The sequence below is a fragment of the Hyperoodon ampullatus genome (assembly GCF_949752795.1).
Source record: "Hyperoodon ampullatus genome assembly, chromosome: 4".
NCBI lineage: Eukaryota > Metazoa > Chordata > Mammalia > Artiodactyla > Ziphiidae > Hyperoodon > Hyperoodon ampullatus.
Window position 1 is genome coordinate 141,924,344 of NC_136917.1, and position 18,788 is coordinate 141,943,131.

General features: G+C 38.5%; 1 protein-coding gene across 1 annotated transcript in view; it reads left to right on the forward strand.

Annotated features, from left to right (window-relative positions):
- The window catches only part of C6 (complement C6), a gene marked incomplete at both ends in the record, with an annotated part of 75,862 nt that overhangs the window by 46,348 nt on the left and 10,726 nt on the right, over positions 1 to 18,788 (forward strand). The window contains 6 exons of the mRNA XM_079701871.1: positions 38 to 263; positions 1,130 to 1,301; positions 1,652 to 1,763; positions 5,141 to 5,273; positions 6,163 to 6,351; positions 11,051 to 11,141. Of these exons, the coding sequence (XP_079557997.1) occupies positions 38 to 263; positions 1,130 to 1,301; positions 1,652 to 1,763; positions 5,141 to 5,273; positions 6,163 to 6,351; positions 11,051 to 11,141 (923 nt within the window). The remainder of the gene's footprint in view (positions 1 to 37; positions 264 to 1,129; positions 1,302 to 1,651; positions 1,764 to 5,140; positions 5,274 to 6,162; positions 6,352 to 11,050; positions 11,142 to 18,788) is intronic.

Here is an 18,788-nt window from a genome sequence, read left to right on the forward strand (position 1 = left end):
ACTCTGACTGGACCTCCTCTCTCCCATCTGCTCTTAGCTTGCTCCCATTACAGACCTGGTAAGAAATATCCCCTGTGCGGTGACAAGACGGAACAACCTCAGGAGAGCTTATCAAGAATATGCAGCCAAGTTTGACCCCTGCCAATGTGCTCGATGCCCTAATAATGGCCACCCCACGCTCTCAGGGACCGAATGTCTGTGCGTGTGCCAGAGCGGCACCTACGGTGAGAACTGTGAGAGGCGCTCTCCGGATTACAAATCTAGTAAGTGTCAGTAACTTGCTATGAGGTAGGAAGCTTTCCCCTCCCAAAGGTATTGTAGGTTGGTCAATGAAAACAACAAAACAAGACAAAACTTCTCTGCATAAGAGAGCTGCATAAGCAATTTCCACCTTATGCAAACTCACAAGGAAAATAGGCCTGGAGAAAGTTAGACTGAAAGGTCAAACAGTCCTGGTATGAATCTCAGTTATAACCTACCAGCTACGTGACCTTGGGAAAGTTGTCTAACCTCTTTATGCCTCAATCTGTTCATCCATAAAATGGGGATAATGCCACTATATACCCAAAGATTATATATGTGTATATATATAAAAAATATACAGCACAATGCCTATAACATAAAATAAATAAAATAATAAAACACACTATAAAGTAAAATATGTGATGCTCTTGTTATAAACCTCTTGTGCATTATAATGTCGAATGAGTGTACAGGACCAAGCAATGTTTATGGTTACCTCTAACCCTCCTTAGAAAGAGGATAGGTCATGGGAGTAAGAATATAGTCTGTTACCTTTAAAAATGTAATTTTATATATATTCTATTTGGAAGAAGTTCACATGTATACATATATTTATGTATATATGTATGTGTGTGATATGCTGCTGATAGTTGAAAATGATTCATAGTTGTTGCCATTTTATTCAGGCTGTGGGAACAGGAAAGGGAAATCAGGTGATATGTCAGGCCCTTTGCGCAGATAATTTCTTTTAATCCTCACAATAACCCTATGATATTCTACAAAGGTTCCCACAGCTAAACTGTGAGGAAGCCAAGTTGACCTGGCTTCAAAGCCTCAATTCTCCCAGAGGCACCATGATCGGTGGGTGGGTCTTCCTGTGTTCCAGATGCTGTAGACGGGAACTGGGGCTGCTGGTCTTCCTGGAGCACGTGTGATGCTACTTACAAGAGATCGAGAACCCGAGAATGCAACAACCCTGCCCCCCAGCAAGGAGGGAAAAGCTGTGAGGGGGAGAGGCGGCAAGTGGAGCACTGCACATTTTCCATAATGCAGAACGAGTAAGGATGGATACGGGGAGAGAGCAGGGCATCTCCCCCCAACACCGCTACTAAACTAGACAGTTAAGATATTTATTTTCTTACTGCTAAGTAAAGAAACGATTAGAATTTTACCTATTCCAACACAACATACCAGTGAGGTGTTAGATCGGCTGCTACCCCTTTTTCTCTCTGTTTTCTCTTTTTTAAATGTATTATATACATATATATATATACACACACACACACATATATAAAGTGTATATACGCATGCATATATGTATATACACAAACATGTAAATGTGTGTATACATATATATATATATACACATATTTCTTGTATTATACACACATTTATTTTTCCCTTTTAGTGGACAACCATGCATCAGTGATGATGAGGAAGTGAAAGAAATAGACCTTCCTGAATTAGAATCAGATTCAGGGTGTCCTCAACCAGTCCCTCCAGAAAATGCATTTATCCGGGTAAGCATCCTGACCTTTACTTTAGGTTTGGAATCCAAAAAAAATAGAACTTAGGAAACATGCACTTTCTTTTATTTAGAGTTATTTTTTTCTTAGTTTAATACCTGTTGACTTAAAAAGTAAAAAAGGAATATTTAGAAAGGCTCCATCACTTTTCCCTGTGAATTCCCTGGAGGTGTCCTCATACCTGGTTGTTAGACCAAACTAACACACACACTTTTGTGTGCCTTGGCACTACTAACACGTGTGGTGGTACATTTATGTGAGTGGAGAATGGTTTGGATGACTTCTGTAGGAATCTGCAACTAAGATCTGACTGTTTATTTCCGAATCTGAGCAAAGTAACCCCCTATCTAAGGCACGTTATCAGAGAAACAAACTAGTCTTGACTGTAACATAGGAGGTGTTGAGTCTGTAATGGCTTCTTAGGTTAAAAACCTATAGAACTCTTAAGCAGTCAGTACAGTTTTAATACCTTTTAATTTTATCTTTTTTCATTAACCACTATATGTTTCTATGATTAAAAACAACTAAATACTTTTTGTTAGACAGTTCTGTGGCTTTAGATATAAACTTTCAGGAGATAGATAATATTTAAAATTGATCACAGGAGGCATGTGCCCTAATCAATTTTACCTTTTTTAAAAAAGTTTACCTTTCTTTTTTTTTTTTTTTTTTTTGCGGTACGCGGGCCTCTCACCATTGTGGCTTCTCCCATTGCGGAGCACAGGCTCCGGACGCACAGGCTCAGCGGCCATGGCTCACGGGCCCAGCCGCTCTGCGGCATGTGGGATCTTCCCAGACCGGGGCACGAACCCATGTCCCCTGCATCGGCAGGCGGATTCTCAACCACTGCGCCACCAGGGAAGCCCAAAAAAGTTTACCTTTCTTAAACCCAGTAAGGTCTTTAATGTTTCCAACTGTATCATATTTATGATCAAAAATCAATACCCTCGATTCTCCAGGGCCAGCAAATAAATATCCATGGAGCATAGTCTGGGCTAATGCATCTTCCCTGTTCATTCATCTTCTGTTCATGTATAAGGTACCAGGCCTAAAGGTGTGAGGGGGAGGAAATATTTTGGAGGGGGAGTAATGTCAGTTAGTCTTTACTCTAGAACCAGGGATTCTCACACTCCAGTTGCACTAGAGGCTAGTCTTGAGCAGGGCCCAGAAACTTCCATAACTAACAAGATCCCTGGTAATACCAATGCTGCTAGTTCAGAAATCACACTTTGGAAATGAATCCTTTAGTATAGGAGTTAGCAAATTATGGCCTACAGACCAAATCAGGCCTGCCTGCTGTATTCTTTTCTTTTCTTTTTTTAATGAAATTTATTGGAACACAACCACGTTACTTTGTTTACATAATGACCATAGCTGTTTTGTGCAACCGTGACACAAGGTGACAGACACTGCCTGACCTGCAATTGATGATCAAGGCCCTTTATAGAAAAAGTTTTCCAGTTCCTGCCCTACAACAGTATCCTCAGAATTACATTTTGTCAGATCCAGATACCCAAATAATTTTTAATCCATTTGTGCCAGCTGCTTAAATAAAGTATTAAAATGATTGACATTCTAATTTTAAAAACACACAAAGGGTTTAAACAGTTATTCATTCTTCTAATGACTCTTTACAAAATTAAATTATATATTTCCATTTCCATGAATAAGTTCACTCCTTGTTTTAATTTGTTCTTTATTAAAGGCCTAATTCCTACCTGACAATAGTTTTTGCTCAAAAGTAATACAATTTTAACTTTTCCTAATGAGTACCTTCTAGATTCCTAGTAGCAAAATGCCCCTTATATGGAGTCAAACAGAGGCAGGTATGCCTCATTCCAGGCTAGAGCAATCATGTCATTGCACATGAAGATATCTTTTCAGTGGCCAAGACACCCATTGGCAAGTGACAATGACTAAGGGTCCTTGTTTAGTCGGTCTAGCAGATATGTCGGACAAAGCTTGATGGTTGCAGCATACACTTATACATTATAGCTTCATAAAAGAAATGGAAGCAGAAGTTTATGACAATAATTTATTTCAGGATGAATGTGCAGGAAAAATGTGCAGCCTTTGAATAAAACATCTAGATCATTAATACTACTCATCATGCCATTTCCCTTGGAAACACAGCCATACCCATAATAACCAAAGATGGAATGCTCTTTTTTGTGTTCAGGAAATTAATCATCTTCTAGGAGAAAAGTTGAATCACATGGCCAAGTATTAACAAATGTTGATGATTGAGCTTTCACCTCCCTCAAAATTCCCAACTTCGATTCTCAGAGAATAATTTCCTAGTCAATTCTTTGTACTTGTCTCCCACTAGGTAAGGAAAGAGTTACATTACTATTACATTACTGTCTTCCTAAGAAGCAGAATGTTTTGCCTTTTTTCAGCAAAGAGTTATTAAGCCCCATGTAAAGGTTTGTAAGGGGAGACCTGGTAATAGAAATGACACTCAAGTGTAGGGGCGGGGATGATAAATGTGATAAACATAAATTAGAGCTTTGTACAAGTTTTCCCCCAGTACTGAAAGGATGGTACACCCAATGAAGCTGGGGAAATGAAAGAGATTCTCCAGAGAGGAAGTTCTATTTGAGTTGGGTCTTGAGAGAATGGAAGAGAGAAGATGTTGAGGATAGAGGGAAGAGCCAGGTAAAGACAGGGAGGCATGAGAGTATTATGTGCAAAGAATAGCAGATGGCTTTGTTTTGCTAGAGTGTAGGTTGTATGGGAGGAAATGACAAGAGGTGGGGATGGAGAAGTGGGTTAAATCTCATATTCCAAGCTAAGAATATAAAACCCATCTTATCTTTAAAATCTTTTAGTGAACCCCAAATGCCAGGAGTTGTACTTTAATTACACATTAACTGGGAAAGTATATGATGACCAATAGGTTATTAGGAACACTTTCAAATGATTTGTAGTCAATGTGTTACCATAGCATCTGCATATATTTGCTGTGTATGCAGGATACATTATTTATTCCATTTATAGCCACTACAGGATACGTATATAGTTTTCTTTTTCTTGCAATAGTAAGCCATCTCATATACAGAGGGGAGAAAGTTATTAATTAAAATAAATATATATATATTCTAATCAATTTAAGCAGCAATATGGAAGATGGATTAGAAGAGGGACTGATTAGATAGTTGTCCTGGTGAGAGATAATACATGCTGTAAGCAAAGACAATGATGATGGCAAAAGAAAGGAGAGAATTTTGAGAGATATTTAGAAGTAGAAATTGAGCAGACTCTGAGTAGATACAAGAGTGAAGGAACAGAAAGAATCCAGGAGGACCCCGAGGTGTTTGAAGGTATTATTCATAACATTAGTAATGTGCTGATTTCTGTTTTAATTCTAGAATGAAAGGAAACTGTACTCCATTGGGGAAGAAGTTGAAATTGTATGCCTTACTGGTTTCAAACCTGTTGGATACCAGTACTTCAGCTGCTTACCAGACAGAACCTGGAGGCGAGGAGATGTGGAATGCCAACGTGAGAACTGGGCAGGCCTTCCACATGACTCTGCTAGAGAATGGATGTGCCCCAAATAGATAGAGAAGAGTCACACCCTTAGATTTGTATACTTTACTATTTTTTAGTAACTCTGGTGAAAAGGTTTAGTAAGGCAGAAAGTAGGATTCATCTGCTCAAATTAGATTTCAAACTATCTTCATATTTTAGTTTTCCTGCTCCTGCATATTAGCAGGACTGTGAGGCATGTGTTTAAGAAGAAATCTGGGAAGTCTGCTAACTGCATCTGCCTTGCCCGATGTACAAAGAGATGTGAAATAATGAGTCCCAGGAAGCTGATACTTACACTCTTTGTGTATCAGAGATGGGATTTTTTGTGAAATGCAATTTTCTCCTTGGAGCACATCCACATCCTTTGCTCAAAGAGAGAGGAGGAGTTTGCAGGCTCCCTACATACCCATGCTTCAGGAAAGTCAAAATGCGATTCAAACAAGGCTCAGATGGGGACTCCAAAGAGTTATTCTGGAATATCATGACACAGAGTTGAGACCAGTGTCAATTAGAATATCCTGTCTCTGTGTCACCCACAATGTGGTGACTTGCTTTTGGGAAAACTCACTGGGGAGAAGAGTGGAAAAGATTATTTCTTGAAAAGCTCCCAATGATGTAATTAAAGGAGTATCTGAAGCCAGTTCCTTAGCAAGTTCTTCCGTTAATGGAACTAAAGACAGTTTCCCAGTTTCTAAACTGGGATCCTCAACCCCCAGTCTTTTTCATCAAAAGGCAGCATTAAAGCTGAACCAATGCAGTAAATCATATTAAAATCACTTCTTGGATTGCACAAAATCTGCCTGTATCCATTGAGTATTCTGCTCCACCAAATACATCTGAAATATTTCTCTCTCTGCAGGGACAGAGTGCCTCAAGCCAGTGGTGCAGGAAGTACTGACACTGTCACCATTTCAGACATTATATAAAATTGGTGAATCCATTGAGCTAACCTGCCCCAGAGGCTTTGTTGTTGCTGGGCCATCAAGGTACACATGCAGTGGGGATTCCTGGACACCTCCCATTTCAAGCTCACTCACCTGTGAAAAAGGTGAGTAGCTGCTCAGTATACTGGGGTCTGCTAAGGTGGTGTCCTTTGTGGTTGGTCGTGTAGCATCTACAGAGGAGCTATTTCTTAAGAAGATTCTACTGACGGGCTGGGTTGTATTTCACCCCGTGTCGATGATGAGGTCAGGCAGCACATAAGTAGCTATTGGTCAAGTGAATATCTTCAAATATTAGACTGTGAGGTCAGTTTTCTTTTCCAAATTAATACTTCACGATTTTGAGGGAGTGCAAGCGCTCTCATATGAAAAAATCAGAATTGATGGTTAACTGAAAATTTAGTTCAAGTGGCGAGCCATAGAAAAGTAGTCCACACTACTTTTTAATTAAACATTTTATTTTAACTTAGAACATAGAAATACACAAATATTCACCAATTTTCTGACATAGGACCAACCTCTTAGTTTCTAAACGGTCTCCTGATTTGAGTTTCAAGATTTTTCTCAAATAAAACAAATGCATAATTCATCATCTATGTTATCCCATATCAGTTTCTCTAAAACAATGGGTTTTTTAACTCCAAGTGGGGCACTTCTTTAAGAAACACCTCTGCTTAAGTCCCATCCCCTGGTTCTGATGCCATTGAGCTGGGAAGGCCCAATATTTTGTGTTTGTATAAAATCTCTCCGAGTTAATCCAGATACAGACAAAGTTGAGAATTATCTCTCTTTTGAAGAGAAGTGAAAGCTTAAAGGCAACTTTTGCAGCAAATTTGACTACAAAATGCTTTTATTTTTCCTTAATCTTTTATAGTAGTCTCATCCACATTAATTCAGAGCAAAATTTTTGCAAACCACTTTCAATTATTCAGCATTTTCAACTTAGTTTTTATAAAAATAACGTTTTTTCCTCCTTTATCAGTTGATATGTTTAATCAACTTACACAATTACAATAGTAACTGGCATAAATAGACTTGGAAACAAACAAAACTGACTCTTGGTAAGTCTATAGTTGGACTGGTAGGGGCAGAAGTGTGAAGCTGTGGAAGAGAGGAGCCTGTAAAACTTGCAGCTCAGTGTTGGACAGGCAGCTGGCATGGAGCAGCTGAAAACCCTGGTTAGTCTGGCCTGTTGGTTACTTGGAGGACAGTTAAGGGAGCTTCTACTAATTCATAGCTTCCAAATTTCTCAACATGCTTTTTCAAATAATGTCTCATTTTTAATCAAAGAATCCTTGATGAGCTCAGATATGATTGAGCCTATTTTGTCAAGGAAAAACCAAAGGCACAGAGAGGCTAAATTAGACCCAAAGTCAGACAGTTTGGGTCAAACAAGAACTGTGCAGCAGCTCTGATAATTCCTCAAGCTCTCTGCCATCTTGACTTCTTTATCCTCTTCCGGGCTTTTACCATGTGTGAAGGAAAAGGGGAAACTTAACCTATTATATAACCTTAAAACTATTGATAAAGAGACCCCATGGAAATTTGTGAGAACTTCAGGTTAGTATTGTGGCTTGGTTTCACTCGACTCCTGATCATATATATCAGAGGTATGAATGCATTTGGGGACCACAGGGTTTAGAGAGTTAAGATCCTCTGGGCATCTTAGGTAGCATCCTCCTCTTTATAAAAATAACAGCATATGTACACACACACACACACACATGCAAATGCACACACATCTCCGTGTTTGGAAAAGAAATTAAAATTATTATCCAAACTGAGAGATAACAAAATGTTCTACATTGAGATAAAGGAAAGAAATATCCCATCTCATGTACTTCCTCTCAACAACGTTGGCAGGAAGATCAATGAAGGGAGTCACAGAAAAAGAAAGAAAATCATCAATAAAACTGAGCACTCTTTCCTGTCAATGTGGGAGGAGCTGTGTGATAAAGAGACTTCAGGTCATTTGTTGGCCAGGAAGACTTTTAATTCTTTCAATGTGAAAAAGAATTTTGCTTCCTGAAGAAATGAGATACTGCACACCTCCACTGTTAGTTTTTTCCCTTCCTCTAAGAAATCAACACCTCCAGAATATTCCCTTGCCCTCAGCACTTAAAAATCTCAATGTTCTCATTTCCGTATTACTCAAAAACTGTGCAGGGAAGGCAGCATGGGCTGCTGAGGGCCAGTTTGGGCTTCCACCTGATGCTTAGTGAGGGAGCAAAGAGTCCTTGCAGGTGATCATTGATAATGTCAAATCGGTAGGGAGGGAACAATGCTCTGTGTGCTTGAAAGTTGATGCTCTTTGGAAACAATGTATAGCTTAGAGTCCCTCCTTGACCTAAGTGTGGATTTATTTACAAAAGCCAAAGGCCACACAGAAACCAAAGAAAATCGAGCCCATGTCAATGGAAACCTTAGAATCTGAGACCTTACCAGCAGCTATAGGTCTCCATGTTCATGAAAGTTCTGAGCCAACTTTCACCAGATGGAATGAGCGTCCTAACAGAGAGTAATAATGGGGAATGGAAATGCATAGCAGCAAAGAAGAAAACCTACCAATTTTCTAAATCTTTATTTTTGCCTCTTACATAAACCTCCTTCCCTACCAAACCTCCTGCCTGATATACCTGCCTACAGCCCTCCTTTGACAACTACTTGCTTACAGAGGTCACTGTGGTTCTGTGGATGCCTGATTAGTCAGATCCAGTCCAAGGTCTAGACTGTGTTTCATCCAGGAGGCTCAGGATGTCAGCTCCAGGTTTAATTCAACCAGTCTAAAGCTTCTCTGGATGAGCCTGAACAAAAGCAAAGATAACCAAGATTTCCCCTTCCATATAATATATCCAAGTGTTCTTTCTTCTACTTTAATCTCCCTTTCTCTCATACACACTATTCAATTGCTCATCTTAGGTCAAACATCATTTCCTTATAGATCTTCCTTACATTTCTCAGTTGGATTTTTTTGGTGATATGATCTCCTGGAACTGTATTTTTTCAAAATACCTATCTCTGCCTTTAATTATAAACCCATCACTATGATTGATTAATGTCTGTTTTCCCACTATTAGGGGATTACTGCTGTTTTCATTCTATTTTTTTCCACATAACATCCTAATATCTAGAATATCATAGGGATAAATTGTCACATTTGGGAGTCGCATTTCTTCATTGATGATTCTTATAAGAAAAATCTGACTTTCAATCCATTATCCCCCCAAATCCATTCACACGATTGTCGTCACTGACATCCATATTGCTAAAGAGAATAGACAATATTTTGGTCCTCATCTGCCTTGCCTTCTCAGCAGCATTCAACAGTGTTGACCTTCTTCTGCACATTCGTTCTTTCCCTGGCTTCCAAGACACAGTGCTGTCTGGTTTAGCTTCTACCTCTCCGGCTGCTGCCCTCTATTTTTGGCAGGCTCCTGCCTTTGCATGGACTTTAAATGTTGGAGTTCCTCAAGGCTCAGATCTGTCCCGTCACCTCATGCTACACTCTCCTGCTGGGGAATCTCACCCATACCCATAGCATCAATGATTCCCCCATAGGCTAATAACAAATTTAAATCTTTATCACAGACTTCTCCACTGAGTTTTAGACTTGAATATTCAAATTCCTATGTGTCTATTTTGTTTGGCTGTCTTAAAGAGACTATAAGTTCAACATATGCAGAGAGGAATTCTTGAGTCATCACCATAGCTTCCCTGCAACTAACATCTTCTAGTATTTTCTATTTCACTTAAGGCACCAATATCTATTCTCTTATGCAAACTATAAACCTAAGAATTATACTTGGCAGTTCTCATAACTTACTCACACTGTGCAATATCATCCATTTTATGTGCTTAAAATGTCTCAAGTTCATCCACTTCTCTCCATTTCTACCTCTAGCACTTTGGTCAAAATTACCATTCTCTTTCACCCAAACTCCTATAATAACCTCATAAATTGTCTATTCTCTTGACCACCATGCCTCTCCAAATTCATTCTCCATAGAGAAAACAAAATTAATTGTTTTTCCAAATCCAGACCTGATTTTGTCAAACCACCGCCTGCTAAAACCTATCAAAGAGTTGCCACTGCTTATAAAATAAGACAAAAATACTTTGAAAGCCCTTTATGACCCTACACAGTCTGCCACACAGCCATCTCTCTGGCTGTACCTTTTCCATGCCCTTGTTTTCCTGGCTTTCTTACAGTTCCAAGAAAGTCACACATTACCTCTCTTTTGACCATGTTTATGTCTGCTATTGCCTTTGCTTCAAACACACTCCCTTTTCTCTTCCCATCTTACTGTTCATAACCTTCCTGGCTACATCAATTTTCTTGATTATATGCTTTCTCTTTAATAACACTAATAACAGCAGCAATTCTATGTGTACAGTGTGTTTTTTGATTAATTTCTGTCTGCTCCACAAGACTAGAAGCTTTGAGAGCATGGGATCTGGGTCAAATTTTTCTCAACCCACTATCCCCAGAACCTATAGTGGTGCTGGGAAATCATAGTCGCTCAATAAATGTTTGAATAACAAATGAGCAAAAATTTCACCAATTCCATTTTCTTTAGTTCTTTGAACTTAGTAGCAGCTCTAGGTTGGAAAACGATAGCTCCTAGAGCTAGAAAGGGCCTTTCAGATGGACTATTTTATGACAACATATTTGGAAAAGCCAAAATGAACGCTCTAACTCCAAAAAATAAATAAGAACATTTCACCACTGCCTTTTCTCCTAAATTCAAACTTATCACTTGAAATCCATGCTGTGCATTGTTCTTATCTACATTTTCTTTGTTTCAGATACCTTGGCACGCTTAAAAGGCCATTGTCAACCAGGGCAAAAACAGTTGGGATCTGAATGCGTTTGCATGTCTCCAGAAGAAGACTGTGGGTAAGAGATACTCTATGGACTCTGTTTAGAAATAGAAAACCAGTCTAGTGTAACCAACTTAATGGAGGAGCTGGGTTTCTTGAACCATGAACACAAAGCATATTAATTCTTCACATAACTGATACCCACTGTGCTCTGTTGAATTCCTCCTTCCTCACTTGGTAGCAAGCTTTCTTAATTGCCTCTCACCCTTGTCCACTAAGTTTGCATGGCTCTTGTTACTAAAACAGTCTCATTCTGTGGGCACGAGCTGCAATTATCAGTGCAGACACCAGAGATGGGCATGAAGCGCTAAGCCTGCTGCTGCAGCCAACAAGAATCCTATGTGCAAGCACAGGTCACTATCCACACCTCCCGTCCTGGGATCCTGTGCAGCTCACCACTGCCAGGGTCCCATGATCGAGGGACAACTTCTCTGGGAGAATACAAGGTGTGCCTCAGGCTGGTGCAACATCATGCCAGCCTCTGTCACCGCAGGATCGCCACTCATTCTGTACCCCTCCGTCACCCCAGCCTGAGTGAGCCAGAGCACCATAATCAGCCACTCCTTTAACCCCTTTCTGTCTGGGTGAAGAATAGATGCCAGAAGGCAACATACATGAAGAGGCAGGACCAAATCCAAAGCTGAACCCCAGGAGCTGTGCAAACAAATGAGAGAAAGGGAAATTTCTCCCAGAAGCCTAGGAGCAGCAGATTAAATCTTCACAATCAACTTGATGTACCCCACATCTGTGGAATACCTGAATAGACAAGGAATCATCCCAAAATTGAGGAGGTGGACTTTGGGACCAACTGGAGACTTGGGGATTGCTGTATGTGACTGATTTGTTTCTAATTTTTATGTTTATCTTAGTATAATTTTTAGTGCTTGTTATCATTGGTGGATTTGTTTATTGGTTTGGTTGCTCCCTTCTTTTTTATTTATTACTTTCCAAATTTTATTAATATTTTTTATTTTTAAAACTTTTTAATTTAATTTTATTTTATTTTATTTTTTTCTTTGTTTCCTTTTTTTCTCCCTTTTCTTCTGAGCCATGTGGCTAACAGGGTCTTGCTTCTCAGGCCGGGGGTCAGGCCTGAGTCTCGGAAGTGGGAGAGCTGAGTTCAGGACATTGGACCACCAGACACCTCCCAGCACCATGTAATATCAATAGGCAAGAGCTCTCCCAGAGATCTCCGCCTCAGTCCTAAGACCCAGCTCCACCCAATGGCCAGCAAGATCCAGTGCTGGACACCTCATGCCAAACAACTAGCAAGACAGGAACACAACCCCACCCATTAGCAAAGAGGCTGCCCAAAATCATACTAGGTTCACAGACACTCTAAAACACACTGCTGGAGGCAGCCTTGCCCACCAGAAAAACAAGATCCAGCCTCATCCACCAGAACACAGGCACCATTCCCATACACCAGGAAGCCTACACAAGCCACTGAACCAACCTCACCCACTGGTGGCAGATACCAAAAAGAACGGGAACTATGAATCTGCAGCCTGGGAAAAGGAGACCCCAAACACAGTAAGTTAAACAAAATGAGAAGACAGAGAAATATGCAGCAGATGAAGTAGCAAGGTAAAAACCCACCAGACCAAACAAATGAAGAGGACATAGACAGTATACCTGAAAAAGAATTCAGAGTAATAATAGTAAAGATGATCCAAAATCTTGGAAATACAATGGAGAAAGTACAAAACATTTAACAAGGCCCTAGGAAAATTAAAGAGCAAACAAGCAATGATGAACGACACAATAAATGAAATTTAAAATACTATAGAAGGAATCAATAGCAGAATAACTGAGATAGAAGAACGGATAAGTGACCTGGAAGATAAAATAGTGGAAATAACTACCACAGAGCAGAATAAAGAAAAAAAGAATGAAAAAACTGAAGACAGTCTCAGAGACCTCTGGGACAACACTACATGCACCAACATTTGAATTATATGTGTCCCAGAAGAAGAGAAAAAGAAAGCATCTGAGAAAACATTTGAAGAGATTATAGTTGAAAACTTACCTAACATGGCAAAAGAAATAAAGTCCAGGAAGCATAGAGAGTCCCATACAGGATAAATCCAAGGAGAAACAAGCCAAGACACATATTAACAAACTTCCAAATATTAAATACAAAGAAAAACTAATAAAAGCAGTAAGGGAAAAGCAACAAATAACATACAAGGGTATCCCCATAAGGTTAAGAGCTAAATTTTCAGCAGAAACTCTGCAAGCCAGAAGTGGCAGGACATATTTAAAGTGATAAAAGGGAAAAACCTACAACCAAGATTACTCTACTGAGCAAGGATCTCATTCAGATTCGATGGAGAAATTAAAACCTTTACAGACAAGCAAAAGCTAAGAGAATTCAGCACCACCAAACCAGCTTTACAACAAATGCTAAAGGAACTTCTCTGGGCAGGAGACACAGAAGAAGGAAAAGATCTACAAAAACAAACTCCAAACAGTTAGGAAAATGATAATAGAAACATACATATCGATAACTACCTTAAATGTAAATGGATTAAATGCTCCAAACAAAAGACATAGACAGGCTGAATGGATACAAAAACAAGACCCATATATATGCTGTCTACAAGAGACCCACTTCAGACCTCGGGACACATACAGACAAAGTGAGGGGATGGAAAAAGATATTACACGCAAATGGAAATCAAGAGAAAGCTGGAGTACCAATTCTCATATCAGAAAAAATAGACTTTAAAATAAAGACTATTACAAGAGACAAAGAAGGACACTACATAATGATCAAGGGATCACTCCAAGAAGAAGACACAACAATTGTAAATATTTATGCACTCAACAGGGGACCACCTCAATACATAAGGAAAATGCTAACAGCCATAAAAGGGGAAATAGACAGTAACACAATCATGGTAGGGGACTTTAACATCCCACTTTCATCAATAGACAGATGATCCAAAATGAAAATAAATAAGGAAACACAAGATTTAAATGACACATTAAACAAAATGGAGTTAATTGATATTTATAGGATATTCTTTCCAATCACAATAGAATACACTTTCTTCTCAAGTGCTCATTCTCCAGGATAGACCATACCTTGGGTCACAAAACAAGCCTTGATAAATTTAAGAAAACTGAAATCATATCAAGTATCTTTTCCAACCACAATGTTATGAGACTAGATATCAATTACAGGAAAAAAAACTGTAAAAAATACAAACACATGGAACCTAGACAATACATTACTAAAAAACCAAGAGATCACTGAAGAAATCAAAGAGGAAATTTTTAAAAACCTAGAAATAAATGACACTTAAAACATGACAACCCAAAACCTATGGGATGCAGCAAAAGCAGTTCTAAGAGGGAAGTTTATAGCAATACAAGCCTACCTCAAGAAACAAGAAACATCTCAAATAAACAACATAACCTTACACCGAAAGCAATTACAGAAAGAACAAAAAAACCAGTTAACAGAAGGAAAGAAATCATAAAGATGAAATAAATGAAATAGACATGAAGGAAACAATAGCAAAGATCAATAAAACTAAAAGCTGGTTATTTGGGAAGATAAACAAAACTGATAAACCATTAGCCAGACTCATCAAGAAAAAAAGGGAGAAGACTCAAGTCAAAATACTTAGAAATGAAAAAGGAGAGGTAACAACTGACACTGCAGAAATACAAAGGATCATGAGAGATTATGACAAGCAGCTATATGCCAATAAAATGGACAACCTGGAAGAAATGGACAAATTCTTAGGAAAGCACAACATCCCAAAACTGAACAAGGAAGAAATAGAAAATAAATGGACCAATCACAAGCACTGAAACTGAAACTGTGATTTAAAATCAGCCAACAAACAAAAGTCCAGGACCAGATGGCTTCACAGGCAAATTCTATCAAACATTTACAGAAGAGCTAACACTTATCCTTCTCAAACTTGTCCAAAATATAGCAGAGGGAAGAACACTCCCAAATTCATTCTATGAGGCCACCATCACCCTGATACCAAAACCAGAGAAAGATGTCACAAAATAAAAAAACTACAGGCCAATAACACTGATGAATATAGATGCAAAAATCCTCAATGTAATACTAGCAAACAGAATCCAACAGCACATTAAAACGATCATACCCCATGATCAAGTGGGGTTTATCCCAGGAATGCAAGGATTCTTCAATATCAGCAAATCAGTCAATGTGTACACCATATTAACAAATTGAAAGATAAAAAGCACGTGATAATCTTAATAGATGCAGAAAAAGCTTTTGACAAAATTCAACACCCATTTATGATAAAAAAAAAACCCTCCAGAAAGTAGGCATAGAGGGGACTTTCCTCAATATAATAAAGGTCATATATGACAAATCCATAGCCAATATCATTCTAAATCATGAAAAACTGAAACCATTTCCTCTAAGATCAGGAAAAAGTCAAGGTTGCTCACTCTCACCACTATTATTCAACATAGTTTTGGAAGTTTTAGCCAGAGTAATCAGAGAAGAAAAAGAAATAAAGGGAATCCAAATGGGAAAAGAAGAAGCAAAATTGTCACTGTTTGCAGATGAAATGATACTATACTTAGAGAATCCTAAAGATGCTACCAGAAACCTACTAGAGCTAATCAATGAATCTGGTAAAGTAGCAGGATACAAAATTAATGCACAGAAATCTCTGGCATTCCTATACACTAATGATGAAAAATCTGAAAGAGAAATTAAGGAAACACTCCCATTTACCATTGCAACAAAAAGAATAAAATACCTAGGAATAATCCTACCTAAAGAGACAAAACACCTGTATGCAGAAAACTATAAGACACTGATGAAGGAAATTAAAGATGATACAAACAGATGGAGAAATATACCATGTTCTTGGATTAGAATAATCAATATTGTGAAAATGACTATACTACCCAAAGCAATCTACAGGTTCAATGCAATCCCTATCAAACTACCAATGGCATTTTTCACAGAACTAGAATAAAAAATTTCACAATTTGTAGGAAAACACAAAAGACCTCGAATAGACAAAGCAAACTTGAGAAAGAAAAATGGAGCTGGGGGAATCAGACTCCCTGACTTCAGATTATACTACAAAGCTACAGTAATCAAGACAGTATGGTACTGGCACAAAAACAGAAATATAGATCAATGGAACAGGATAGAAAGCCCAGAGATAAACTGATGCACATATGGTCACCTTATATTTGGTAAAGGAGGAAAGAATATACAATGGAGAAAAGACAGCCTCTTCAATAACTGGTGCTGGGAAAATTGGACAGCTACATGTAAAAGAATGAAATTAGAACACTCCCTAACACCATACACAAAAATAAACTCAAAAAGGATTAAAGACCTAAATGTAAGGCCAGACACTGTAAAACTCTTGGAGGAAAACATAGGCAGAACACTCTATGACATAAATCGCAGCAAGATCCTTTTTGACCCACCTCCTAGAGAAATGGAAATAAAAACAAAAGTAAACAAATCGGTCCTAATGAAACGTCAAAGATTTTGCACAGCAAAGGAAACTATAAACAAGATGAAAACACAACTGTCAGAATGGGAGAAAATATTTGCAAATGAAGCAACTGACAAAGGATTAATCTCCAGAATTTACAAGCAGCTCATGCAGCTCAATATATTAAAAAAAAAAAAAACCCAATCCAAAAATGGGCAGAAGACCTAAATAGACATTTCTCCAAAGAAGATACACAGATTGCCAACAAGCACATGAAAGGATGCTCAACATCACTGATCATCAGAGAAATGCAAATCAAAACTATAATGAGGCCTTACCTCACACGGGTCAGAATGGTCATCATCAAGAAAGTTACAAGCAACAAATCCTGGAGAGGGTCTGGAGAAAAGGGAGCCCTCTTTCACTGTTGGTGGGAATGTAAATTGATACAGCCACTATGGAGAACAGTATAGAGGGTCCTAAAAAACTAAAATAGAACTACCATATGACCCAGCAATCTCACTAGTGAGCATATACCCTGAGAAAACCATAATTCAAAAAGAGTCATGTACCACAATGTTCATTGCAACTCTATTTACAATAGCCAGGAAAAGGAAGCAACCTAAGTGTCCATTAACAGATGAATGGATAAAGAAGATATGGCACATATATACAATGGAATATATTACTCAGCCATAAAAAGAAATGAAATTGAGTTTTTTGTAGTGAGGTGGATGGACCTAGAGTCTGTCATACAGAGTGAAGTAAGTCAGAAAGAGAAAAATACCACATGCTGACACATATATATGGAATCTAAAAAAAATTTTTTTAAAAAGGTTCTGAAGAACCTAGGGACAGAGCAGGAATAAAGACGCAGATGTAGAGAATGTACTTGAGGACACGTGGAGGGGGAAGGTTAAGCTGGGACGAAGTGAGAGAGTGGCATGGACATATATACACTACCAAATGTAAAATAGATAGCTAGTGGGAAGCAGCTGCATAGCCCAGGGAGATCAGCTCTGTGCTTTGTGACCATCTAGAAGGATGGGATAGGGAGGGTGGGAGGGAGAGGCAAGAGAGAGGGGATACGGGGGTATATGTATACGTATAGCTGATTCACTTTGTTATACGGCAGAAACTAACACAACATTGTAATGCTATTATAGTCCAATAAAGATGTTTTTTAAGAAATAGTCTCATTCTGATGATAAAAACTCATTCCTGTCCAGTTTAAAATCAAAGTCATGTATATCAAACCCTGTCTTTTCCCCCTAAATATAGGGCAAGTTTGTGCCTCCAAAAGCTTGGAGTAGAGACAGAGGTGTGAGCATGGACTTCACACACACACACACACGCACACATCCCTTTGTGAGATTAGTCTTTCATGTGGTGGTAGAGAGCCTGACGAAAAATGATATATCCTTATATGGCTGCCACGACTCTCTGATGTTATAACTGCCTTTTGTACATGAACTAACCCTGGCATGTCGAGAGGGTGCTTATTAATTTAAGGGCTACTTTCAGGGGAATTTAATCCAAAATAACATTAGCTTAAGGTAAAGTTTTGTTTCTCTATCTCTCAAAATAAATACAGGGGAAGGCAGTCTAGGGATGGTCTGGTGATTCTCTCATTTCAGATAGGACTGCTGCTCCTTCCTGCTTTCTGTTCTGCCATTCATTTTTTTTTAAATCTAATATTCATAATTTATTTTTCATTGAAGTATAACTGATACTTTACTTATTTATTTCTTTTTATCAAAGTAAAGTTTTCTCTTCTGACATTCTTAAATTTATTTCATGATCCAAGACTTCCCTGCTGGAGTACAAAGGAAGGAAGACCAGAAATGGACACAGTCTCTCTTTTTAAGGAGAGTTCCTGGGAAAATTATCATGGCGTCCATCTCATTACCCTTCTCTTATTCACATGGCCCAGTGGACCTGCAAGGGAGGCTATGAAATGCAGTTCTTTGGCTGGAAGCAAAACCTTTTTTGAATAAAATTAGAGTTACATGACTGAGGGAGAGAATGAATGATGGAGTAGGAAGCCAACAGACTGTGCCCAGCTGCGATATTTCATGGTTTTTTGCTTTGAAATATATATTTTAAACAACGCAGACTGTTCTAAGGCAATTTTCATCTTTAAAACTGTGTGTCCATAATTGTTACTTTTAAATTTTTCTTCTGTTTCTTTGCACCAACTT